Consider the following 27,208-nt stretch of genomic DNA (forward strand, 5'->3'; position numbering starts at 1 on the left):
ATTCTAAATTGAGCAAAAGTAACAGTGAAGACATGTACAGTAAAAATAAAAATAAAAAGCACCATACAAGCATCATTAACCCTCATTAAAGCGCACTGTATTATATTTAATGCACACATTTCTAAGGTTTAATTCATAATCGATACTTTTTTTTTTTTTTTTATCTACAGCACTTTGATCATTAAGCTAAGCATTTAAATATCATCTTATTAAGACCACTGATATCTATATGCATTTTATGTAAGTAGTCTGCTAGACCTCTTACATAAAATGCAATATCTCAATGATTTACATTACAAGCTATAAGAATTTCTTACTTTTTGGCCAAATAAATATAGCAATTACACCAAATTGCATAATTTGCTTAGTTTGGGCCTCTGCATCTTTCTCCTATATGAGCTCCATATTCTCCTATATCATACTATCATACTATATGAGCTATAAAGCCTGATGTACCATGATACTCAACAAAAACCACATATGCAAAGAATATATATATATGTATGTATATGTGTGTATGAATGTATGTGTTGTCTAAAGGTTCAATAAACTGTTTCAAATCAATGAGATTTTAATTACATTAGGCTTTACAGAAATACCTGACCAGTTAAATTACTTAAGTGGTGTAAGTCTTCCAAGTATCTTCCAAGAAACCATACAACAGCTTTACGTGAAGAATAGACTGACATTTGAGCTGGGGTTGTGTATTCTGCAGAAGGTATTTTAATAATGGTAATTATTGGCTCATCATTCCTTTTGAAATGTATAGATGGCTGTGTCATTGCTGAGTTATGATAGACGGTATTAGAAAAAAAAAATGACTCATGTCCAGAGGCAACCTCTCAGATTTAATTTAGCCTATTTGGCAATCCACTGCATTCAGAATATCCCATGTGGAAAATAGCTTCTTTTTTTGCCCCCTCCATTCTATGGCGCGCTCAAATAGATGATGTTTACAGACTCCTGAGCTTTGGACTAAGTCATTTTTAATACAATCCCTGTGACTGTTTCCAAATAGCATGGGACCCATCGGGAAATGAAACATGTGAAGCTCTATATACTGATATATACGTAGTGTGGTGGTTCAAGTGGATGTAAACAATTGTTTTTTATATTGCTTCAGTGTTGTTTTTTAACAAACGTTGTAAACAACAATATCCCCTCACAAATTCTTTACAGATACTAAAATTACACTTTATAATGATATGCAACGCTTGGTATCTCGTATGAAAATTGATAGAAAATTCGGAGCTGGCACAGAACACATTGTTTTAATTGGAAACCAGGAATCAGGTTTGAAATATCCATATTTATTCATTAAAATTTTAGAGCCGTAGAAAAGAGGAAGAGATCCTGCCCATCGGTGTGTTTATTAGAGGTTGGAATGGAGATTTGATCTGCTTTCAGTCCCCATGCTGATAGCTTATTTGCAGCATAACAGAGCAAACACATGCTCACACAACTGCATAATCAATGAGAAAAACACAAATTTAGGTATAAATTAGTATTCACATCAGTTTCTGCATAGTATACTGCTATTAGAGGTCTTGAATAAAAAATAAAAAATAATATGAAAAACATACATTTAAACAACAGCTCAGCTTGTTAGTACAGCATTGACTCCACTGCAGTGGTGTTTCAAGCAGGCCAACAGTGGGCACCATGTGGTCGGTCTCACTGAAGTAGTGGTTCTGGCAGAGACTGAGGTCCACACTGCCAAAAACACCTGCGGCGACTCAGATCTGCACAGTATAGAGCCCTGATCACCTTCCCTCACATTGTTCAAAACTCAAGAACTACGTTTATCACCCAAAGCTGGACAAACCTTCACTTCTCATGTGTCTTTGGTGCGCCACTAGTGGTGCGTCCTTTAGACGTCCACTAGACGGAGAGGCGCGGCTCAATTGCAGGCGACTCAGTAGCAGGTGTCTGCGTTTGCTTGTTGTCCGTAGCGTATTTGTTTACGTTTTTATGTTTAAACTACAACGTTTTATTTATTTATTATTACTTCAGTTTGTGTACGGTTGTTTTGCCGTGCTTATCGGGCCCAACAATGGAGATATTCTTCTTCCTATTTTTGACAATCGTGCTGAACATCGCTCGGGGTTTGTTTGTGAAGCCCGACAGGATCCAATACACAAGGGACTTTCTCCTGGGATTTAAATCAAGCAATTATGTGGTGGACCTAGATGCAACTCGGCTATTAAGTCGCGGGGAGTTTGATTGTTTTGACTTTTTAGTCGGTGACAATGCTCCCATACAAAGTTTTAGGTGTCCGGCACCTGGTAAACAAATCAGGAAAAGAGGGAAACGGGGCGGAGTGCGGCAACGACTAAGAAAACTAATGGTAAAGAAACGTCTTCCCCTACCAACGATACTGCTGGCTAATGTCCAGTCCTTAAGGAATAAGACCGATGAACTGCAAACGTGTGTGGCCTCTTTGCGCGAGTTCAGGGACGCTTGTGTGATGGCTTTCACTGAGACGTGGCTGTCTGACACTGACCTGGATTCTACCATGAACATCGATGGTTATGGGGTTCCGATCCGTTTGGACCGTGACCCGGAGACGACGGGGAAGCGTCACGGCGGAGGTGTTTGCCTGTACATAAATCCAAAGTGGTGCAACGGCGCCACTGTGCGCGAACGGATTTGTTTACCGGACATCGAGCTGTTGTCGGTGTCTGTTAGACCATTCTATCTGCCTAGGGAATTTCCCCAAATATTTTTGACAGTAGTGTACATCCACCCAAGAGCAGATATAAAATCCGCTTCTGATGTCATTTTTTCAGTAGCTCAAAAACTACAATCTATCTCTCCTGATGCCCCGTGCTTCTTTCTTGGTGATTTTAATCATGTTAACTGTAAAAAGTCGCTGAGCAGTTTCACCCAGTATGTCACCTGTCCCACTCGGGGGAACAGACTATTGGATCTCTGCTATGGCTCTATCAAGGGAGCCTATAAGTCTGTTGCAGGTCCTCCTTTAGGATTTTCGGACCATAATGTGGTGCATCTTTTGCCCACATACAGACCTGTGCTACATAGGGACAAAGTGCAGGAACGTGTGGTACAGGTGTGGAACGAAGAGAGCACTTTGGCCCTACAGGGCTGTTTTGACTGTACCGATTGGTCTGTTTTTCAAGACTCATCCAACAACATTGATGAACTGACTGATGCAGTATGCAGTTACATCTCTTTCTGTGTGGACAGTGTGATTCCAACTAAGACAGTTGTTTCCTATCCTAATAATAAGCCCTGGATATCTAAAGAACTGAAACATCTGTTAAGGGAAAAGAGGACTGTTTTTAATAGTGGTGATAAAAGTGCATATGCTGCAATTAGGAAGGTTGTGCGAGCTGAAATAGTAAAGGCTAAACTCCAGTATAAAAGGAAAATTGAGTCTAAATTCAGTGAGTCTGATCTCAGATCTGTGTGGAATGGAATGAAGCTAATGACAGGTCTACACAAAGGTACCAGTACTGTGTCATTAAATGGATTTGATTCTGATGAGAAGCTTGCAAATGAATTAAATAGTTTTTATATGAGATTTTCTAACAGTGATTTTAGTGAAAAAATCAGTCACATGTGTGATAATTTGGTTAGTGATTGTATTCTTGATTTTGATATTGATGTATTTAAGGTCAAATCATTATTTAAACAAACTAATGTTAGGAAAAGTCCTGGCCCTGACAACATCAGTGGTCGAGTCCTTAAGTTTTGTGCTGGTCAGTTAAGTGAGATTTTTAAAGTCATTTTTACTCAATCACTTCAGACGCAAACAGTGCCAAAGATTTGGAAACATTCCACAATTATTCCTGTAGCTAAGTGTAAGAACCCCAAGGTCTTAAATGACTTCCGACCTGTAGCTCTCACCTCATTGGTGATGAAGACTTTTGAGAAGTTGATTAAGCAGGAGTTACTGAAGCAGGTAGAGGAGCAGTTAGACCCTCTCCAGTTTGCTTACAGGCCTGGTAGAGGTGTTGAGGATGCAATACTTACATTGTTAAATTTCCTTTATCAACATCTGGAATCCTCAAAAACTCATGCCAGGCTCCTTTTTATTGATTTCTCTTCAGCATTTAATACTATTCAGCCCTTCTTGCTGGCTGAGAAACTTCAGTCTCTTTTTAACTTGAACTCTAATTTAATTGGCTGGATACTGGATTTTCTGTCGAACAGGTCGCAGTGTGTTAGGGTAAATGGTGTTTCATCCTCAAAAGCCCTTACCTCCACAGGCTCTCCGCAGGGCTGTGTTCTTTCACCTTTGCTTTTTATTCTATATACGAATGACTGTAGGAGCAAGTATGAGAATAGGCACTGTGTGAAATTTGCAGATGATACTGTTATAGTGAGCCTTTTGAATAATGTTGAGGATGGGCATGGCCCTGTAGTTGATGATTTTATTGCGTGGTGTGACAACTTCTATCTGTCTATTAACGTTTCCAAGACAAAGGACATGATTATTGATTTTCGTAGATTACAGCACAATGATTCAGAATCTGTTATTCAGAACATGAATGTTGAGACAGTTGATGAATATAAATATTTAGGAACCATCATTGACAGCAAACTATCTTTTGAGAGCAACACAGTTGCTGCTTGTAAAAAGGCCCAACAGAGACTTTTCTTCTTGAGGAAGATGAAATCATTTAGCGTGTGTAGGACTCTGATGTCTTTGTTTTATCAGTGTTTTATTCAATCAGTCCTGACATTTTGTATTGTGGTGTGGTACAGTGGCCTTACAATGATCAACAAGCATAAGCTAGCTAGGCTGGTAAATGTTGCCTCTAAGGTGGTTGGGGTACAGCTACCACAGCTGCAACATATATATGATAAACGGGTCCGGGGTAAGGCTAACCACATTTTAAATTGTTCTGATCACCCACTTTTTGGGGAGTTTAATTTGCTCCCCTCAGGTCGCCGTTTTAGGCTACCCATGTTAAGAACCAGACGTGCCAGGGATTCTTTTATTCCTGTGGCTATTAGGCATCTGAATTCATTTAGATAATATCTTATGAAATTTTTTATAGTATATTTTTATATTTCTGTCATTATTCATTATGTTATACTGACCGTGTATTGTATTGGTTTCTGTCATTGATTCTGGGGAAGGAGTGTCTCTATTGTTGTGTTGATGTGTGTCCTGTGTTGTGTTTATATTGTTGTTGGCATCTGGTAGTGCTCTTATTCTGTTTTTGTTTTAGATATCCTGCTGCACACTAAATTTCCTTTCTAAGGATAAATAAAGTGAAACTTGTAATTATGTCCCCTGCTACGTGCTGTTCCGCGGTACGAGCTCGGGTCAGCCTTTCTTTGAAATGAGGAACAATGAGGAAATAATGAGGGAAGGTGCCATGTGAACGTGCACCCGATTCAGAATGATTTTATAAAGGAATAATTAGTTTCAAAGACACCTTTTTTTGTTGCTTTTTTCGGTTGAATGTCTCATAATGTCTGTATAACAAGATACACAGCGTTTAATAAAACATGCCATTTTCCAAGACAGAGCTTCCAATTTCAGATGTTTTTACCCAAATCACGAAAATGCTACATTGTTTTATTCACCATCATGTTGTTCTAAACAATTTACTTATCACAAACTCTCTCATGAACTATCATATAAATAACTTAAAATGCATTGTGTTTCTCACACAAAGCTATTGTATTCCTTCAGAAGTTTTGGAACGGATTGTAGAAGTTGTATTGGCCACCTTTGCATCTTTTTTTTGTTATTTTTTTAAGTTTGAAAGCCTCATTATTTGTAATTGCATGACCAGTGCATTCTTTAAAAGTTCTCCTTTTGTGTAATAAAGGTTTAGAGACATGAGGATGAGTACATAATGTCAGTGAATTGGTCCATTGTGCGTTATCCACCAACTGATCATTTCCATCAAAGAATGGAACCTAAAGCTGCCAACCTTATCTACTCCTCCTTTTTCAGTTGTTCCTGGAAGTCAACTGTTGTCTTTTTGCCCTGCTGATAAAATGCAGAATGGTTTTTCTATTACATCAACATTGACCTTGCAGAGATTATTCCTATATACACTGCAGATACACTGCACAGACACTTGGCCAGCATGAATGCCAACTGGCACAGTACTCATCAGTTGGGAAAAGGAACGTCTCGGTATAGATATATTGTCATGCTAAAGTTCATGATACATTATTAAGTCTCAGCATGACAGAGACAAAGTTTAGATCAAGATGGAGCTGTGTTCTTCTGAGGAGGCAGTTAACTGGAGTTTGTTAAATGAAAACATACAATTCGCAGTTTTCTTGGAATCAAAGTGGAAATAACAAAAAATCATATTTTCCATGGAGATAATTAACCGTTTTTTAGTGCCATTAAGATTTGTTGATGAGATCATTTAAATGAGAATCAAGAACATTTTATTTGTATAATTGTTATTGTAATAATGTGTGTGGGTGTTCTACTGCTGATTTTTTAAAATGTAATTCCAATTATTGTCAATAGTGATTCTTATTACTGATTCTAATATAATAGATTCTAAATGATTCTGAATAGTGATTCTTAAGTGTTTTTTATGTTGCTTTTTTATTTAAAATCATTATAAATTAATGCTAGTACAACTTGTTTACAAATCAAATAATATATTATTTTTTATTATTTTTTATTATTTGTTTTTGTTTATTTATATATCCGTGCATTCATTGTTTCATAAATTCATTTGATGAAAATGTCACAATGTTTGCTTAAAATTGAGAAAATTGTCACCCACAGCCACATATATTTTTTTAACATTTAACTTCAAATATTTTTTGTATTTATTATAAAATGATGAAACCATTATAAAATTATTATGTAACTGTTCCAAGAAGATCCCACTTAAACATACTTTTGAAAAACAGCTCTGGGAAAAGTATTTACTAGCAAGGCTTGTATTTGTTTTGTCATGCTGGCCCTGGAGTTGAAACGTCTAACCCATACTCCCCTGCTCTCGACTAGAAAAACTGGGTCTGTGCTCTGGGGCAAGCAAATGGAGCTTTCTGGTGGTTGGAAGCTTTCAGAAAAGCATCATTCTCCATCTGTCTAAATCCTGTGTGGGCCACACCAAGCCTCTTGGCGTGGTGCTCTAAAATATGGAAGTTCAGCTGTACCACTAAAGCTTTGCTTACATGCTGACAGGTTGGGGGCTTGGAAGCGTCTGTCATCTGGTATGTGATGTCACTCCTCTGTAGGGCCGTGAAGGGCATTGCTCATATGGTGTGTGTTGCTATAGGACAGCACTGAGAATTGAATGATGGATACCAGCGGCTCCAACTCTTTTTGACCTCATATAAGTTTATGGCCCCATTTTTCTTTGGTCAGTAAATTTGGTGATATAAAAAAAGATATCTGGATCATGTCTACTGATCAACCAATTTGAACCTCAGGGGAACCATAAAGGGACCGGAGTTTAGGGGCTCTGTAAACTGCCCAGCTGCCTTTAAGGAAGGGTTTGAGAGGCCAAATCCAAGCAGATTGTGACGGGGGCACCCAGCAGATATGCACCGACTTTGACTTTACGGGTGCCAGTCGTGGCATTACAGAAGCTGTGACGGGCACTGGGTGCCCATCTGCTGCTCTCCTGCGCTCTTTCAGCAAAAACCCTCTTCTTTGTCCCCTCGCTCCGTCGGTTTTCTTCTAAATCCTCTCTTACGTCCCACTCGTCTCCATTAAAGCTGGTGCGTTCCAAGTCCAAGCCTGCTTTTAGCAGCCAGGGGCTTCAAAGACGACGGGAAAAATGACAGTTAAAGCCGCCTATACCCATGACGCATCTTATTTTCTATCATTCGCGAGTCGCTATTGTGTGGCCAAGCTTAAGTTTAAGGGAAGCCGAGAAACAAATTGACCCAACTCATAAAAGAAAGTTGGAAGAAAGTTTGGGAAGAATTTTATCTGTTTAACATGACATTTAAATAACAATAGCCGTGGGCCTTGAAGTTCAGTTCTGCGTCAGAGACTTTTGATGATTCCTAAGCATCTACAGAAGCGCAGCTCGAACAAAAGAGCCACACAGATGACAGCTTTCACCACAGGGTGATATGTGAACGAAACCATACGGCGGCAAATGGACGAATGGGTCCAGAAGGGAGCATGCACGGGCCCACATGGAAACCAACATCGCTTAATGACATCAGTGTGATTAATGAGCTCTGTAACTGGTGAACTTGTACAAAGAGACACCAGCGTTTGGCACGGTCTGTCAGTCCCATCTCCCACCCAACAGACAAAGTTCTTTTTGAAGCCCCTGCAATCTCATGGCACTGCAAAGGCCCACTTTCAACGTCAAGCTGCTCCCTTCCTCCCCTAAGAGGAAGTATAGAGCGACCCCGATAAGAGCTGACAGCACAGTAATGACGAATGCAAATGAAAAGGGCGTGGGGCAAATGCAAATGCTAAAAGCACAATGGGCTTTGCGATTAAAATGCGCTCTAGAGCCTTTTATCTCGTGGCACTGCTCGTCCTGGGAACACTATTTCAAAGAGCTGACTCCAGTCTCAGAGCTTCTTTCTACTGCCTTTTCTGTCTTTCCCAAAGACTGCCCTCTTGCTAACGTAATGACAGGTAGCAGTGGAGCCTGCATCAATACAGGCTCAACAAGACAATGCAAAGGGACGGTCAAGTACACATCAAGTGTGTCATTTGAGATTACACCATAGCTAGTGCGGCATAAAGGTAGTTTACCGACATTCAAAATAGCTATTTTTAAAATCTACAGTACCAATGTACTTTGCATATCAATCTTTGTTGAACAATACTTAAATGAACAAAAACAAATTTAGATTTCAATATTTAAATAGCATCTTTATTAATGAATTGTGGTAATAAATTATTGGGGATCATTTGCAATGTGCTGACATTATGAAAATGTTTGCGTAATGTTAGGATGTTGTGTCATCCACATCATGTAGTTTTTATTCAGAAAGTTATATTCATCTCTTTGTTTGTTGAACATGAATTAAATTAAATTATTAATTTAAATTAAAAAGTAGACATTAAAAAAATGATATATATTGATAAATATTTTAAATTCAATGTTTATTCATTTTAGTCAACTTTAAAGAGAGATTTTTTTTTTATGATGGTCATGAAATTCTTGGGGACAATTTGTCAAGTTTGAGCAGACATTATGAAAAGGAGTTTTTTTAATGTTGTTTAATGTGTGTTTTTTAAAACGTATTTTTAAATCTACCAATCCATACCTACTGTATCTACTGTATCACTCTTGATGTACATCCACTGACTTACAACTGAAATTTTGTTCTATTAAAAATATTGTATCATCCTTACAATCAGGACTCTATTGAAATCCAGAATCGTTTAAGAATTAATTTAGAAATGCCTGATAAATTTGATTAGTTTACTTGGCTAGTAATGCCAATGACTATTCACAGTCATTACCACTGTATCACCGACTCGACATTTTTTGTGTGCATTGTCAAATTTCAGATCCATCAAATTGATTAGTTGCGTCTTAAAGTACCTTATGATATCCACAATGGATACAGATCAGTAGGCTGGTTGTCTACACAGTAGGATATGATTAATACCATTGACTTCTGTACATGGCAATGAAACCTTTTCAGTGCATCTGAAAGAGAGCAATGCTATTTTCCCATTGTATGTTATTGGCTTCTTCAGAATCAGTTATGGAGTTTGCTGATGCCTGGTCTGTAGACTAGTTTAAAGTCAGAGCAGAATCTTGCGGTCTCTCAGAGCAAGTCTGTGTGTCTAGGTTCAAACTGAATGAAAGTATCTGTTCTGCCTCATTTCAAAGTATGAACGGTTATGTCATTCAAGACTGTGAATAATACATTGCTGTTCAGATGATCCTATGCTAGTGTTTACTTCACAGGGAAGATACATCAAGAATGAAGCCTTTTTATTTGCCATACCATAGTGGAGTGCAGAAAAGACCTTGCATACGTAATCCGCCTTTACAAGTTCTGCATCTGTAAGAAGAACATAGCTAGACAAGTCCAGTTTAAGCATATCACAATAAGAAGCAGACATAAAAAGACTTGATCATTATTTTAAATCGACCTAATAGTATTACAGCATTCATTTGCAATTCACACTATTGCACACAGCAGGGAGAAGCAATGCTAAATGCAAATAATAAAATGTGACTAACCATTTAATCATACATGGGTAGCAAATTAAATAGGCTTACCAGCTTTTGAAAGGGAGATGAGAACGCTTCCTGTATCTTTAGTGCCGTGTGCCTAATCAAACTCAACAGTATTTAGCTGCAAATTCATCTGCCACTTGGTAGAAACTATCATCCTGGAAAACCATGAAAGAAATGTGATGCAAGGTAAAAGAAAATATGACTCAGATTACATTTAATACCATCTGAAATGAGGATAAACATGGTTTGCACTGACCACAATGTTTTCTGTTCAGTGAATTATTGGCTCCCGAGAGCATATAACCATTGAATGAGTTCAGTGTTGTTGTTGATGAGATGTATTAGTTGGCATTATTATTATTATTATTTTATTCTATTTGATTTGATTTGAAGTTGAACTTCCATTTTACTTTATTTAAAAAAATGTTTTATCATTTTTTATTTCAGAAATTCTACTATATATAAAATATGATTAATATTGTATTTATTATATACAATGTAGTTACTTTTAAAGGTAATTTTCTGAGGTTAATAGTTTAATATTCACTTCTAATTCCAAGTGGCTCATAATACATTAATTTCATGGTGAGTCCACTTGAGTAACTTTGGGTTAAATGTCAATGGTGATACAGAAGGACTATAATTGTAACTGTTTTATTCCCAGATCTCTGAACCCAAAAACTTTGTCATACCTATCCCATTATTGACTGTTAGACCTGAAGAACCTTCCCACATATTTCTGAATAAGTTGTTTGATTTGTGCCAGCATAAATTTCAACCAAAGTTAGATAATGTGATTGCTTGTTGATAAGTGCTCTTTAAGGCAGTTCATTGAATTAATCAGGAAGGTTTTTTTATCAAATGCATGAGTGGTTTTGTGTGATTATCTGTCATTACCTTTATTCTACTCCTATTAAAACTGTTGATAAACTGTTTGATGAAACCTAGTCTGACACCTCTATGTTGTAGTCAGACTCAAATGTATGAAGACCTCTACAAACACTGGCTGATTAGTCTCAAGATGCAAAATGTGGCTCACCACTAAAGAGACACCTACATAATCCATTAGGAAAGTTATGAGTATATGACTTCCCCTGAAAAAGAGAAAGATTTGATCGGCGTCCCCTGCGTTTTGACTGAGAACCCAATAGATCTTAGTAACAGATGTCAGAGGAGGGTGAGAAGGGATGTAGACCCCTCCTTTCCCTGTCTCATAGGGCCACTAAATCCTTTAATTACCAGGCCAACGAGATGTGTCTACTGGGAACTCTCGGATAAATGTCCCTGTTCCTCAAATAAAGGGAAAAAAGTATTTGCAGTTATTTTTTAAAGAGAGCAATGTAATGGTGCTTCAGGCTATCATACTGCAAAAAGAACATGGCTGCTCCTATTAGGATCAGTGGTTTGATGGTGTGGCTTATGAGAGGATGGAATATTCACACATTTTTTTCAAAGAGGGGAATGGGTTGGAAAAATGATAGTGGAGTGATGAAACATTTATTGTATGCTTTTTTATAAAGAGCTTCTTTTTTTTTTCTTTTTTTTTTGCAATTACCAAATGAAATCGCAAAAATTACTGTTATATTACAAAGGACCAATCTCCCCATTTGCTGTTGGTCAGTCAAGCAGGTAGCCCCGCCCTCAACTCACGTCATTGGTTGAGCCACTGTTGCTATGTGTGGCTGATGGTGATGTTCAAACAAATAGAGCAATGTTTTGTTGGTATTGCAAAGTGTTTGCACTTTTCAGAGAATTGATTACAAAAGGCTTACTTCTTGTTGTCTGAGCATATTAAAGGGATATTTTACCCAGAAATTAACATTTTTATCATCATGTGCTCACCTTCATGGCATTACAAACCTGTAATCTTGACTGTCTATCTTTTGTTGTGTAAGACTGTGTTGGTTGATGTTATAATGCAATTACATTAACTGAAGACCCAAGCTTTCAAGTATTAAGGTAAAAGAGTAGCAAAACATAGAGAGCGCGTAGATGTGAATTTGAGAACTTGTACAATAAATATTCATACTTGTAAGCAAACATTTACACTCATAGTTCCAATGTGAAAACCTGTAAAATAAAAATCTGGAGTTAAATGTTGAAATTTGCACTCGCAGACAATAGTCACAAACCTGTATTCTGAATTTGAAGCTTCAGACAAGTAGTCACAAATGTGTAAAATGCCATTCACAGAAATACAATGACAGTCACAATCTTGTAATATTTGCATTTTATCTTACATTCACATTTGCAGTACAACCTCAATTAGGCACTTGCAACTTCTCACATTTGTCACTGCAATTTCAAATTTCGTGCCTTTACTTTTTCTACTTTTTTCGCAATATATTAGGTGCAAAACTAACTTGTGCACTTGAAACTCAGTGGCGGCGAGAGAGAAAGGGGTGTTCAAAAGGAGCCGTTTTATTGGTTGGCGCCTAGCCAATGAAATGGGACTTCTATTGTACGCGATGATGTCACGAAACCAAATGTTTCAATTTATTTAAAGTCATAAGACAGATTTGTGTGAAGAACAGACCAAACTGAAAATATTGCACATCCATGAGAGTTCACCAGAAAAGTAGTGATGTCTGTATCATGAATTAATTGTTCATTTGAATCTTTTTAATGAATTGGTTGTTTCGGCTAAATGATTTGTTCATGAATTGGACCGATTCGCTTCTTGAGATCAACTCACAGACTAGAGGTGAAGATTAGTGGTCAGTGAATAACAGCTTAAATTTCGGTGTTTCTCACTCAACACTATCATGTAATTCCAGAAGAATTTTAATTGTTTTTGTGAAATATTCCTTCAAACTAAAATTTTCACAAAATTACACACTTTACATTACTTTTAACATCTGCCAGACGGACATTCACAGAAACATGCCAGGACTGACTTTGGTTATGAGTTCTGTTGTCATCATGTGCTCGTGTTCAGATTTGAGTTAACAGTAACATTGTGCCATTCACATATAATAATTCATCTTAAGAGCCACCAAGGAACAACTATATCTGCCAACCAACCAACCAATCAATCAGATTTATTGAGAATTGTTTAAGGCTTAATCTCAGTGCCTGTGGCAGATTTAGGAGAGTTGTGCAATGAAATGAAAAAGATTTACTTTAGGGTCAGTGAGGAGACCAGTGAACCAACTCTGGTGATTCTTATTTTATATACATCACAACAAAACCTATAGGTTTATAGTGACCTTCCTAGTGTGTTTCTCTTTTGGAGCTTTGTTTACAGCAGGAATAAAATTGCAAGTGGTCACAAGAGCAGTGATTATTTTCCAACTTGATCATCTGAGAATAAAAATTACTCATTCAATAAACATTCAATCTTGTTTATTTTTATTTTTTATAAATAGATCAGCTTTTTCTTTGACTGTGATGTTGAAACTTGATAAAATAAGACAGAACTTACACCGACGGGAGACAAGTGTGACGAAGTTGACAAAATGGGCTCCTCTTTGAAAATACCATGTGTTTTCTGTCTCAATTTAATGTAAATTAAATGAACAATTGTACAAAAAAAACTCTCAAGAACCTTGATAGTTTAATCAAATTGAGTGTGAAAAAGCTGTAATTCCATCGCATCAAGCAACATTCCTAATCTGTATAAGGATTAAACAAGGTATTGTTGTGTGCCAAGCATACCAGCCATATAATTTAATCGTTTCAAACATTACATCAAGGATTATTCTAAAGTCTTGGCTTTTTAGATTTCCCTACTGACAACATCCAGAGCAGCTCTAATTTCTTATAAACTCCAATGCAAACTGTGGTGTTGAGATGAGTCTCATGATAAACTCCCAGACTGCCTTTGTAGTTTATTAAGAATTTGCCATAGTATTATTTATTGATAATATTGCATATATTTCTTCAGTGCCTTCACCCATATGTTAAAAAGTGTAAAGCTAATTATTTCGGTACAATAGTAGCCTATTGTGTCTGTGATTATAACATGGATATTAAAATACCGTACTTTCTTCCAGTTTAATGTACAGATACAACTATATGTATGTATGTATATACAGTATATGTAATAAAAAGTACACAGGCTTGTAGTGGTGGGGTTTTTCTGTGACACTTTCAGCAAGTTACAACATTAGATGGCAGCAAATTACTTATGAGTGAGTCAAAAACGCATATTAATTTAAGAACAAAGCAAGTTACTGTCTTCATGAGAGAGTGAATAAATAAATAAATTATTTAACCTATTCATTCAAAAACGCTGATTGTTTCACAAATGAAACTGGTTGAATTTGAAATTGCATACTACTCTTACTGTATCTGCTATATATTTATATGGCAGAAATAGTAAGAGTCGAATTCTAGTATGCAACTTAGCCATTGTCTTTGAGGGAGTCATTGAATCATTTGTTCAACTAATTTGTTCAAAAAGAGATTAATTCATGGAATTAAACACCACCTCACTTTGCATAATGCATAATCGTTTTGTGGTCATTTAAATGGTATCGTCATCATTGGAGCAAAATGGAATGGAATGGAATGGAATGGTTTTGTCATCATTGGAGCAAAAACAGTCAAGTTTTAAATTCTAAAATGCGTCTAAATTGTTGTTACATATTAACTTGTTGACTGAAAGGAGACCTGCCATCACAGCAGGAGACAATTGATCAGAATTACCTTGCACAGTAGGCTAAGCATATATCTAATCATTTTGCAATCAACCTTATATCATTTTGGCATCAAATCTATGATTAATTGAGTGTTGATTATCAGGTAGAATTTAGTAAAAGGGTTAAGCAGAAATCTAGTCTGGCTTATTCAGATGATAAGGCCAATAGATTTTTTTGACTGGCAATGGTTTGTATCGGTATGCTTGGCTCATTTCGTGAAGCAGTTGTGAGAGCACATGGTTAATTAGCCTTGACTAGCCACTGCTATAAACAGACACCACGGGGTCTCATCCATCAAGACCACTGTGAGCATTTAACAAACAGAACATTTAACATTCTCTTTTATGGCTCTGGGACGCCATCAATTCAGAGCCAGCGTTCTGCGTCCTGGTTATGCGTGCAGGTGCGTATTATAGTCCCCTCCGCAATATCAAGTGACAGCATATCATTCTCCAATTTAGGACAAGTCTCAGTTTCCCAGAGAGCTAATAGTGTTCGCTAAGGTTAATTTCCTGCCATACATCTGCCATCAATAAGCAATTAGGTGGTGAGGAAACAAAAGCTCTCAAACCTTCACACATTCCTCCATCCTTTTTATTTTAATCAATTAATTTCAATTGCACATTTATTGGAGAATGGCACATGGATTTAGACTTAAAGTGACACTCTGAAAAAACGTTATTACCCTTGGCCTCCTGATATGCAATCTTTATGTTATCCTCTGCCTGCTTAGTATGCAAGGGTTATTGATCAAGTGATTCATAGCAGATGTCCTAAAGGGCTCTTCTTTAAAGGAATAGTTCACCCAAAATGAAACTACTGTCAAATATGTATGGCTTTCTCTCTTTTCTTTTTCTTTTTCTTTTTCTTTTTTCTTTTTTTTTTTTTTGGAGCACAAAATACTTTTTTGTTGAATGCTAGTATGATCAATATGATGAAAGTGAACAATAACTGGCACTGTCGAGTTCCAAAATGACCAAAAAGTATCATAAATGCTATATTCCAAGTATATTCCATACAATAGTTTTGCATAAGTAGCAAACCAAAAATGAATCATTATTTACTGAAAACCTCTCTGTTCCCATTCACAAATACGTGGAAAAAGTAGTTATGTCTGATTTGTAAAGTACTTGAGTCTGATCATTTTGATGAACTGGTTGATCCAGTTCACACAAACATCTGAATGATTCATTAACGCATCAAAGTGATGTGGTTCTTGAGTTCAGGAAGGGAAAATTATCAGTAAATAAGAGCAAAATTGTCAGTCTATTTGTCCCTCAAACTATCATGGTTTCAGTCATGTAGACCACTTTAGTTTAGTTTTATAACACTCTTGCATCCTTTTTGAAGCTTGAAAGCCAATTGCATGGAAAAAGCGACCTTTCTTTCTTTAGTGTTCTGTTTGGTGAATAAATTATGATAAAATGTTCATTTTGGGGGGGGGGGGGGGGGGTGTGAACTAACTCTCTAATCCCCTGCTGATATCACATGCCTTTTGTCATCCTTTCAACATGCAAAAAATAAATACAATTAAAACACTCAACACTGGTCCTAACTGAGCAGAAGCAACATCCAATTGTCTCAGCAGGGTGTGAAAGGGAATTTGCAGGAAGTGTTTTATGTGATAATGCAGCTGCCTGAATAGTCAATGCCCACCTACGCATGTTGACAGGGGATCATTAATCGCTTGGTGCTTGTAAAAAAAAAAAAATGCAGATGTGATAAACCCCCACGCCCCTTTTCATCCCTGAACAGCTGATAAAGTCAGCTCATTCCAGCTGACAGGTTGGCTTAAATTAAGGCTATTCAAATGGAGAACTGGGAAGGGGTTTGTTTTCTAGCCTTCCAGCGTCATATCCTTTCTACATTAAGTACCAGGAAGTCCGTCTTTGTCTTCCCCATGGATCCCCACAGGCGGTCAAGATATACGCTCCTGCTTTTCCGATGTCATGACATGCTTGTATGGCTCCCCAGTGGAGCTTGGCAGGAGTTGGTTGATATTATATGCATAAAGCTTCGCACATCGTCTTAAACAACTCCGGTTTCTCACACACAGCCTTTATGACCGGTGCTTTTTATGTTTCAGATAGCTGCTGGAATGCCGAGCACTATAACAGCACCCCGAGGACCGTACATTTGCGGTTCTGCATCGTAGGTGGTTGTATCTCATTTCAATGCGATGGGTCAGAGTCTTCGCAGACTAAGAAACCCAGCTTTGAAACTCCCTGTGGCCCCACCACGATCCTCTCATCTTCCAGACTTCCGCTTCCTTCCTCTTTTGCCTTAAGAGTTTTCTGTACAACACTGCCTCTTTACTCTGAACTGGCCCATGTGAGAAGTCGGGCTCCCATTGACAGAATAAAGCTACGCTGACATGCTCCAAAACCCCCAACCATGCACAACCACATCTCCACTTGAAAGTGCATTAGATATACACAAGATTTCAGAATCTGTTTCAAAGACCAAAGAATGTTAAAGCTGGTATGGAGATTTAGCGTTCAGACACTTAATAGGGAATAACTATGCATGTCATTATGAAGGAAATGCAGCTCTGAAATACAGTTCAGAATCATTTATACAAATGGAATTTACTGTATAATGTGGGATGTCACAGAATTTGGCAAATTTTAGATGAAGAAATCAAAAGTAGGGCTGTACAATTAATCAAAATGCAATATGGACTAGTGTCTTAGAATATTAAACCGCAATAAGACTGATATTTAAATCTGAAGCCTGCTTGTTATATGTGTCTGTGTGAATGAACGTGGCAGTTTCGTCTACTGCACATACTTAAACACGTGTGATGCTTGTGTTGTTTTCAGTGTCTGCCGACTCACTATACGAGGACGCTCCATGAACTTCACTCTCCAGAGATCTCCAGAGCTGTTCTGAGAGTTCACTTCACAAGAATTTAATTTCAAATAAAAGTTTGGTTTAACTTGAATAAATTGTCAAAAATCTATTACAATAAATTACAGAAATTCTACTCAGAATATACAATAGATTGTACAGTATCAGTTCATTTAATTAAATTTTAAAAGATTAATTTAATTTAATTGTCTTGTGCATTCATTCAATTACCGCCTGGTTGGAATAAAGTTGTATTAAAATGAAAAAATGTAACATTTAACTAAACCATTAAAATGGAATTCAGAAAAATTTTAATTACACAGAAATTGGGGGGAAAAATAAAACGGATTTCATAGGTCCTTAAAAATATATTCATTTTTTGGTTAAATTGTATAAATTTCATGATTTCAGTAGATTATACATTATATTGGATTACAATTTTTTTTATCTAAAACGGAATCCAGAAAAAATAAAACAGGAAAAAAACTGAATCCAGAATTTAGTAAAAAAAAATTTTTTTAAAAAAAGAACAAATTTCATAGGGCCCTGCAGAATGTTTATCAATGTTTCTCTATCCCACAGCTCCACCCAACAACATCTCAGTGGTGGCAGAGAACACGCCTGCACCATTCAGCCGCTACCAGGCCCAGAACCTCACTCTGGTCTGCATTGCCAAAGGAGGCAAACCAGCTCCATCGGTGAGTCCCTGGCAATGTTATACACAAACACATGCTGTTTATAAATAGGCATCATTTACAGTTGAGAGATGTCCCTAAGATTTATTTTGCCATGGTCGATTTTGTCCCGATCACTTTATCAAGTAGCTTACGGCAATAATGCGGAGGAGGCATATCCAGTTGTCGAACAGTTTCTTTCATGTATGTTTTAATTAGGGGTGTTCTGGCTCTGAATTGTGTTATTTAATTTTTTTTTACTGATTTTCAAATTTTCAGTCACTGTTTCGCAGCTGTCACTTCCGGGGCTTAATCGGGCCTCATCGGCGCTCCCTCGGGGCGAACGGCCAGGGGTTTTTTGCCCATCGAGTACCTTAGTCCAAAGCGAGCCAACTGGTGCTTGAGGAGGGGCCATGAACAGAGGCGGAGTTTACCTGAGTCAGGAGTCGGTCAACACCTCTGCTCATTTCCCATGTTTTTATATCTGGCTGCCAGCTAAATCAACATTTAAGACATTTTAAAAAAGAAATTCAGCTCAAAACTCACTTTTAGACACCAGCGAGTGTTTAAAAATAACCTCCATGTGATCCGATGGGGATTCTGATCACTGGATGAAGCAGAAATATATTTATATGCGATGCAAAAGGCTACTTATGCTAACCATTGCGATAATAAATACACATATGTTTATGGAAAATATCAGAGACTGCTTGCAGAACGTAGACAAATCATACAGTATATGATTATAATCATGTATTTATTTAGTTTAATGTCTTATCTGCCTCTTCCCTGTGCCTTTGTTGACACTGGACTAATGCATCTGCATATGTCATAAAAAAACATGCACTCTGGTTAACTCGTATACATAAAAACTCCTGTAACAGTTTAGAGAGACGGGAGAGATCACTCAAACCTCATCAGATCACATAATTCATAGAAATGTTTAGTCTTTCTTTCTAAAGAAATGTGACGTTAATATATGATATTTTAGCAATATTTTTCTAAATGTGTAAGCCTTTAAAAAGCCTTAATGGAGTTCAGGCGCAAGCGAATAGGAATGTGTTTTCTTTTTATATGAAATGGTAAATACCAGTTTGATTCAGCATGATTGATGTGCACTCCTGACACAAACGAATAAATTACTGTCACTGTAAAAAAAAAATACTGTAAAATATTGGTCAAATATCGATGCTGGAATCTCAAGTCTTTAAGTAAAGACCAAGCGTTTGCTTCTGTCATGCTCATTTTGTGATCTACTAGTTTGTGAAACTAGTTTTCAGTCAGCTGGTGAAACAGTGGAGTTGTGTGACGTTGTTCTATGGAGAAGTGTTAAGGGTGGGTTTTGCAGGCCTGACAGTGGAAACACAACTTGATTTTGGGATCTGTGCTTGAGGTCCGAGGCTATTGGCCTCGCCCAGCATGTTGTTAGCCCTGGCTCGCACTGCCCCGACAGTGGAAAAGTGGCTATTGTTCCTTCAAACCATTTTGACGTACCTAGCAATAACAGGTCTTTGTGCTATTGAATTGGTTGTTCAATTGACAATTTCAATCTCAATGTCATTGTTGACTTTATATGAACTCTTTTATCAAAACAGTAGAAAATGATTTGTGCATAAACCTAAGAGATAGTTTACCCAAAATTGTCATAATTTAATCGCCATCATGTTGTTCCAAATCTGGATGACTTGTGTAAGAGAACAATGTTTTGTCCTTTCAATGAAGGTAAAACAACACTTTACGCCTACTTGAAATATATATATATTTTTTAAATATCTGCTTTTGTATTTCACAGAAGAAAGTCAAACAGGTTTAAAACAACTCTTATTCACTGTTTGTACAGTGATTGTGTATAGGGTAGAGTGCAAAGACCCTATAACTTTGAGTCTTTTCATTGAAGTCAGTGGTGTTTTTTACGGCTCACACACCTCAACCTTATGAAAGTCATCCACACCAGCTCCGCTTGAGTTCAACCAGCAGTTTGTGAAAATCCCATGAGCCCATTAATCACGCTCTGTGGGCACTCCGTAATGTATTCCGGATCTATCTTACCCCCATCTTCAGCAATTAAGAGCCCAGCGTGATAGGCATGTGGTGTAAAAATGATTTCCACCTCCCTACCTGAAGAGTCACATTGCCGAGCACTAGGGCTGACCAGCTCTTGCCTTCATTAGCACAAAACCCATGAGTGCAAGTCCCAAGGAGGGTTCAACCCGCCGCTCCGCCTCTCATTACCAGCCAATCCACTGCCATTCATTCACACAAGACAGCCTGCGCTTCCTCATCAAACACCCAGGTAGACCCGCTAATGCAGACAAGCGACATGAGCCAAGAAACAGCAGTTAAATTAGAGCTGAAAAGATCTTTGTCAAAGGTTCCTGGATGTCTGGGAGGCTGATGAGGCTCTTGCAATAATATTTTTCAAAGTAGTTTCAAATCTGGGCTGGTGGTTGAATGTGGCTTGATTTGTGTCGTCCTCAATAGCGAATGAGCCGGTTCTTTTGGATGTGTGAAAGACAACTTATTCAGAGATATAAAGGTTGATTCTCAGTATTTTCCACATTTTCAATAGCATGTGAATACATTTAGAAATAAATGTGTTTCTAAAACTTTTTGCTGTCAAAAAGATAAGTGATTTTTGTTTGTTCAGGTAAAAAGTCTGTTAACCGCGATCTTCCTGATTCTCACATTATCATCAGTAATTTTGAATCTTTTTGAGATTATGGCAGGTGCACAGTCAAAATAAGGGACATAAATATAGAAAATGTTATAAATAAGGTAAAACTTTACAAAAAAAGGTCACATTATTTCTAAATTGCATCAGAGATTATTTTTGTGTGGTACTCTTTTCTTTTTATTATTAACTCTTTCCCCACCACCATATAAAAAAAAAAAGTTGCCAGTCACCGCCAGTGTTTTTGATATTTTTCACGAAATTTTCATTGCCCCCCAGAATATTTTGTTGTATGAATATCTGAACATGCCTCTTTCTATGTCAAAAGAAAGAAGAGCCTTTGCTTTATAAAACAAAGAAACATCAATTTATTCTAGCTTTGTGCAAACTTTTTTTTTTTTTTTTATCAACTTGAATGTGGGTAAGTTTCATAAAAAGCAACATTTTGGGCAAAAAACGGAGAAAAGTGATTTTTTTGTCAAAGACTACGTCTGGATCAGTTTCAGAATGTTGGTCAAAACATAGATAGAGTTGATCGAGTCCATCAACACCCCCAAAGCTTTAGTCCTATAGCTTGTCCTGGGTCGACATTTCATTCGGTAACATTAGGCAGTTTTGATTTATATGCTGTTTAATGTTGATTATTGCATTATTTTAATGAAATTAAATGTGATTGCATTATATCGCTTGTTTCTGCCTCTTCTTCGCCTGTGTTTTGATCAGGATATTCAGTACTCTTTCAGAAGATGTGTAATAGTGCCCCCTACCTTATAACAGTGAAAACACGGAAAGCCGGAAATTTCCGTTAATGGCAGGGAAGCGTTGTCTCATAAATGACAGAAATTTCCCTCAATGGCGGGGAAAGAGTTAATGTTGATAGCTATTTGGGCTCTGAAAATATTTTTTATTTTTTTATTTGTCCTCATAAAAAAAATTAAAAAAAAGCATTTTAAGGTTGTATCATACAGGATAGAATGTAATTAACTTTATTAAGTAGGCCTGTACTCTGGTATCGTGTGGTAATTAATTATGTGGTTGAAAAATAGGGAAAGGGTGGAGCAGTTTCATGGATTTTGATAAGGCTCAATGGGACCAGAACTGGATGGGGAAAAAATCTTTTGCCAAATTATATTACATCTCATGTGGATTTCTTCCTCTATTCTGTGTTCAAACCTTAGAAGCTCTGTAAAACAATGTTTTGAAATTAATTGTATTCAAGAAATAATTTGGTGTCTCTGGAACTGAAACGGCCCCATTAAGGGAGAACAATGATGTCAAAGTCCCCTTGTAATCGACTATATACTGTTAAATTAATAAATTAATAAATAAACAAAAAAGTCTCCACTGACCTAGACCTAGATACAACTTTAAATTGTTCTTTCTTTTACTGTCTAGTTGTTTAGTTCTACATACAAAAAGCAATATTCTGATCTGGATCAATAATAGAATATGACAAAGACAAGTGATGAAAATGGCATGGAGTTAAAAAAATATATGTATTTTTAAATCAGATAACCAAATATAAAATGCAATCTTAATGCTTTTAAGAGAATCAGAAAGCTAACAATAGTCACTAAGCAAGTTTTAAAACCGAACCAAACTAATATTTATCTTGAATTGCAGGACGATTATTCACTTGTTTGCCTCTTGTTTTACTAAGTATACAAATAAAATAATGTTATTCTCAACAGATACAGCTGTGCTCCTGGGCCTCAGAATCGGACTGCATTTCTCTTCTGCAACTTCAAATGCCTTTCTCCTTTACTGTCTTATGATTCATCTCATTTGGGCTTTACTGGTGTCATTGCCCCATGGCTTTCTTCTAAATCATCCAAAACATTTTCTATTTTCTTTTTCATGCGTTTACTCTCCTTTTTTTAACAATCTTTACTAAGTCAAATCAATGCCATGGCTTTGCAGTTTAACACCCTCTTGAAATCAATTTAACAGCCACCGTGCATAGCTTGGGGTTCAAAACATTGTATCATTCCCACAGTGAGCTGAGCACCAGGCATGTTCATGATCTCTCTGCTTTTAGAACAGGCTGTCTTCATTTTGGCACCGTTCAGCTCTTTTCAAACTATTTTGTCTTTCATCAGGCAGACAGAATTCTTTTGACAGAATTGGATGTTGAATTTAAAGACAGTGCATCCAAAAATGAAATGAGACCCTTAGCTGTTAAGTTTCACAAATGACAAAAAAAAAATTGTTCTCAGCTCAGTGAATAACTTACATTTTAGTATTTTCCTCACAAAGCTGTGTGACTTTTTTGTTTGGTTTTGCTTTGCTTTGATAAAATAGCAGTCCATTATTTGAGCAACAAAAGGTTAAGAAATGACAAAATGTTAATTTTACATTTAACTTTAAATGTGCACTAAGTATTTTTTTTTCTCTCTTTCACTGGCCAAGGTGGTACTGAACTTTATTATGCCTGTAGGATCACACGTTTTTGGTTACATTAGGGCAGTTACATTAAATGTACATCATGCAACTTTTGGCCCTCTAGCAGTTAATAAAACAAAACTGCATGAAGAAGAACATTGTTTTGGTTGTGCTTCAGTTGCATACGTATATGACCCTTCATAATAGATAGTGCTTTACAATCAACTCTGAGAGCTACATATGGCAATTTATCTGTTCAATAAAATTGCTTCACCTGTTGAGTAATAAAAACGCCTCCATTTGCGTTTACAACAAATCCCTTAGTTCTCAAGCCAATGTTGATTCTCGTTTTATACAAGCTCTGTCGCACTTTCTTTTTGTCGGTATACTCTCCTCTTTTCTGCTCTTTTTAAAACAGGTGATTCCCCGGATGTTCAAGATTTAGCTTGCTTAACTTTTCTCACTCGTTGTGACAGCTAACTTATGCCACTCCCATATAATAGGCTTACCATAGTGAATCAGGGCAAGACAAAACATTTAAAAAAGGATTGATGATGTATTGTCTCATTGTTTAAATTTTGTTCATTTTGAATAGTTAATTTATATCAAAATAAAAAGTTACCTTTAAATATAACTGCTTTCTGTAGGCCAATGATTGACTCATGTGAATGTACACAAACTTATTTTTCAAAAGTATTCTTTGTTTTTAAAGTGTAACATTTTAAGCATTTTGTTTGTAAGTCTCCTCACATGGCAAATGGACTTGTTTGTCAAGGGTTGTTTCTTATCTTTAAATACCAGGAAAGAGCAGCATTCAAAAGCACAGCAGTCCATCAGCTGAGGCCAGGCTGGTGTGTCCTCTGCACAATCTGATGCTGATTGAAAGAGGGCTAGATAATCATCCCCTATATTATCTGTCATTAAGTTCGCTCGGCTCTCACTCCCGCATTTTAACCACAGAAGTAAAGCCATAATTTCTTTGACACTCCAGTGATTAAATATGACAATGTTAGGAAGTAGAAAAGGAGGCCAAAGGAACGGGCACTATTGTAAAGTCTCTAAATGAGTTTTCCACTCAAAATAGTGTGCTTGGCAATAGGCTGTATGCAGGTGCTTTCATTAGTGTCCATTCATGGGCAAATGGCTCCGCTGGCGGCGTGAAGCATTGTGCTGTGGCGAGCACGCGGAATTACGTCGCTGTTTGTTTGCTGCGCTCATTCAAATCCGCAGAGGTGGGGGCGCACGCATGCATGTTTTGTGCGCTTCTATTGTGTGAAGCGTGCTGGAACACTGATGCATTCAAGAACTGAAACTAAGGTTTTTTTTTCTTTTGTAATGTGGTGGATCTAAAAACTGCCAAAAACACTTCAAGGGCAATGTACTACATGCTATTTTGGCTTATTTCAGCACTTACTGCATTATTGTGCAATATATCCTGCTTGAATAGACTCATTGGCTGCTGTGTAATTATTCTCCTTACTAAGGCGTGAGACATGAGCGCCGCATTCATGCGGAACTATTTATGGTTGTGTGGGAGTTAGACGTGTGACATCCCGACATCTCCCTAAAAGGGACTTAAGAAACTCTGCTTTTCCCCAGACAACAACCAATCAAAGACAGCCCATCAACAGTGCATCAAACATGTCTGATATCTAATTTGTATTGATGGAAATGAGCATTGTGACTACGGCTGTAGATACAAGGCAATTATTGAAGGCACATTAGAGAGAAATTAATATAAGGACAATTGATTATCCCCTGTGAAAAGAAACAATGAGCTTTTTCCTGCTCGTGGTGTGATAAGCAATTACCAGTAATAAGCAATGCTCTGCTAGAATGATTAATGGAGCTTACTGTAATGTACAGTAGTTATTATAACCAAGGTTATTATTATAACTGAAACTAAAACTAAAACCATTAAAAAATATTATAATAAAAATAAATAAACTTTAACTGAAATAAAATAAAGTTTTATTTTTAATAAAAAAAACTTATTTTACTCATTTTATTTCAGCTAGTTGGAAAGGCAACATTCCTAAAACCGTAATAAAAATTAATAACAAATATATAGCCTTTTTTATTATATATTATAACATGGGACGTGTTTAAGCAGTTTTAAACAAAACTTGCACATGTTGACTGTGGGAATCACATCTTGGTAACAATATACAATAAGGTTTAATTTGTTAACAGTAGTTATAATATGTTTTATATATATATATATATATATATATATATATATATATATATATATATAACATAAACTATAATGTGTGTGTGTGTGTGTGTGTGTGTGTGTGTGTGTGTGTGTGTGTGTGTGTGTGTGTGTGTGTGTGTGTGTGTGTGTGTGTGTGTGTGTGTGTGTGTGTGTGTGTGTGTGTGTGTGTGTGTAAAATAATTGAAAGTGGGGGGAAAATCACATTATGAAATAAATGTTTTTCTGTCATTATGAAATAAATATATACCTGACACAGGCTGTATTACTATATTACATAGTTTGTTATACATATAACATATTATTACTACTGTACTGCAGACCTTTTTTTTGCAACCTCCCTTTTCCAAGATAACAGCTCTGAGTCTTCTCCTATAATGCCTGATGAGTTTGGAGAACACCTGACAAGAGATAAGAGACCATTCCTCCATTCAGAATCTCTCCAGATCCTTCAGATTCCCAGATCCATGTTGGCGCTTCTTCTCTTCAGTTCAGCCCCCTTATTTTCTATAGGGTTCAGGTCTGGGGACTGGGATGGCCATTGCAGATGCTTGGTTTTGTGCTCAGTGACCCATTTTTGTTTTGATTTTGAGGTTTGTTTTTGGATCACTGTCCTGTTGGAAGATCCAACCATGGCCCGTTATAAGATTTATAGCACAGGCTGTCAGGTTTTGATTTTTTGTCTGTTGGTATTTGATCGAATCCATGACGCCATGTATCTGAACAAGATGTCCAGGACCTCTGGCAGAAAATAAGGCCCACAGCATTAAAGATACAGTAGAGTATTTCATTTTACACATGGGGTACTTTTTTATCCCTGTATGAACCAAACCCATATTAAGTGTTTGCTGCCAAAAAGCTCCTTTTTTTTTTTTCTGTGACAGTGATCCAAAAACAAACATCAAAATCAAAACAAAAATGGGTCACTGAGCACAAAACCAAGTATCTGCAATGGTCATCCCAGTCCCCAGACCTAAACCCAATAGAAAATGAGGGGGCTGAACTGAAGAGAAGAAGCGCCAACATGGATCTGGGAATCTGAAGGATCTGGAGAGATTCTGTATAGAGGAATAGTCTCTGGTCTCTTGTCAGGTGTTCTCCAAACTCATCAGGCATTATAGGAGAAGACTCAGAGCAGTTATCTTGGAAAAAGGAGGTTGCAAAAAGTATTTAATAAAAGGGGGCAAAAAATTGTTCCCAACGTGTTTTGGAGAAAAACATTTCATAATGTGATTTTTTTTTTCCCCCACTTTCAATTATTTTACTTCAATGAAAGGTTCAAAAATATCAAAATATCAAAAGGATTAACAATGCAGATTTATTTTTTACAGCCATCTTTGATCATATTTACCAAGGGGGCAAATAATTCTGACCAGCACTGTGTGTGTGTGTGTGTGTGTGTGTGTGTGTGTGTGTGTGTGTGTGTGTGTGTGTGTGTGTGTGTGTGTGTGTGTGTGTGTGTGTGTGTGTGTGTATATATATATATATATTTTTTTTTTTTTTACATACATACATACATACATACATACATACATACATACATACATATATATATATATATATATATATATATATATATATATATATATGTATGTATGTATGTATGTATGTATGTATGTAAATATAAATATAAATATATA

The 27,208-nt window shown here is 36.8% G+C and overlaps 1 protein-coding gene across 2 annotated transcripts in view; it reads left to right on the forward strand.

The window, feature by feature from the left end:
- The window catches only part of igsf21a (immunoglobin superfamily, member 21a), a 247,120-nt gene that overhangs the window by 195,205 nt on the left and 24,707 nt on the right, over positions 1 to 27,208 (forward strand). For both annotated transcript variants that reach the window (XM_082155028.1, XM_082155029.1), the window contains exon 5: positions 18,209 to 18,324. In XM_082155028.1, coding sequence (XP_082011154.1) covers positions 18,209 to 18,324 — 116 coding nt within the window. The remainder of the gene's footprint in view (positions 1 to 18,208; positions 18,325 to 27,208) is intronic.

Source organism: Leuciscus leuciscus (assembly GCF_965113295.1).
Source record: "Leuciscus leuciscus genome assembly, chromosome: 23".
NCBI classification, from domain to species: domain Eukaryota; kingdom Metazoa; phylum Chordata; class Actinopteri; order Cypriniformes; family Leuciscidae; genus Leuciscus; species Leuciscus leuciscus.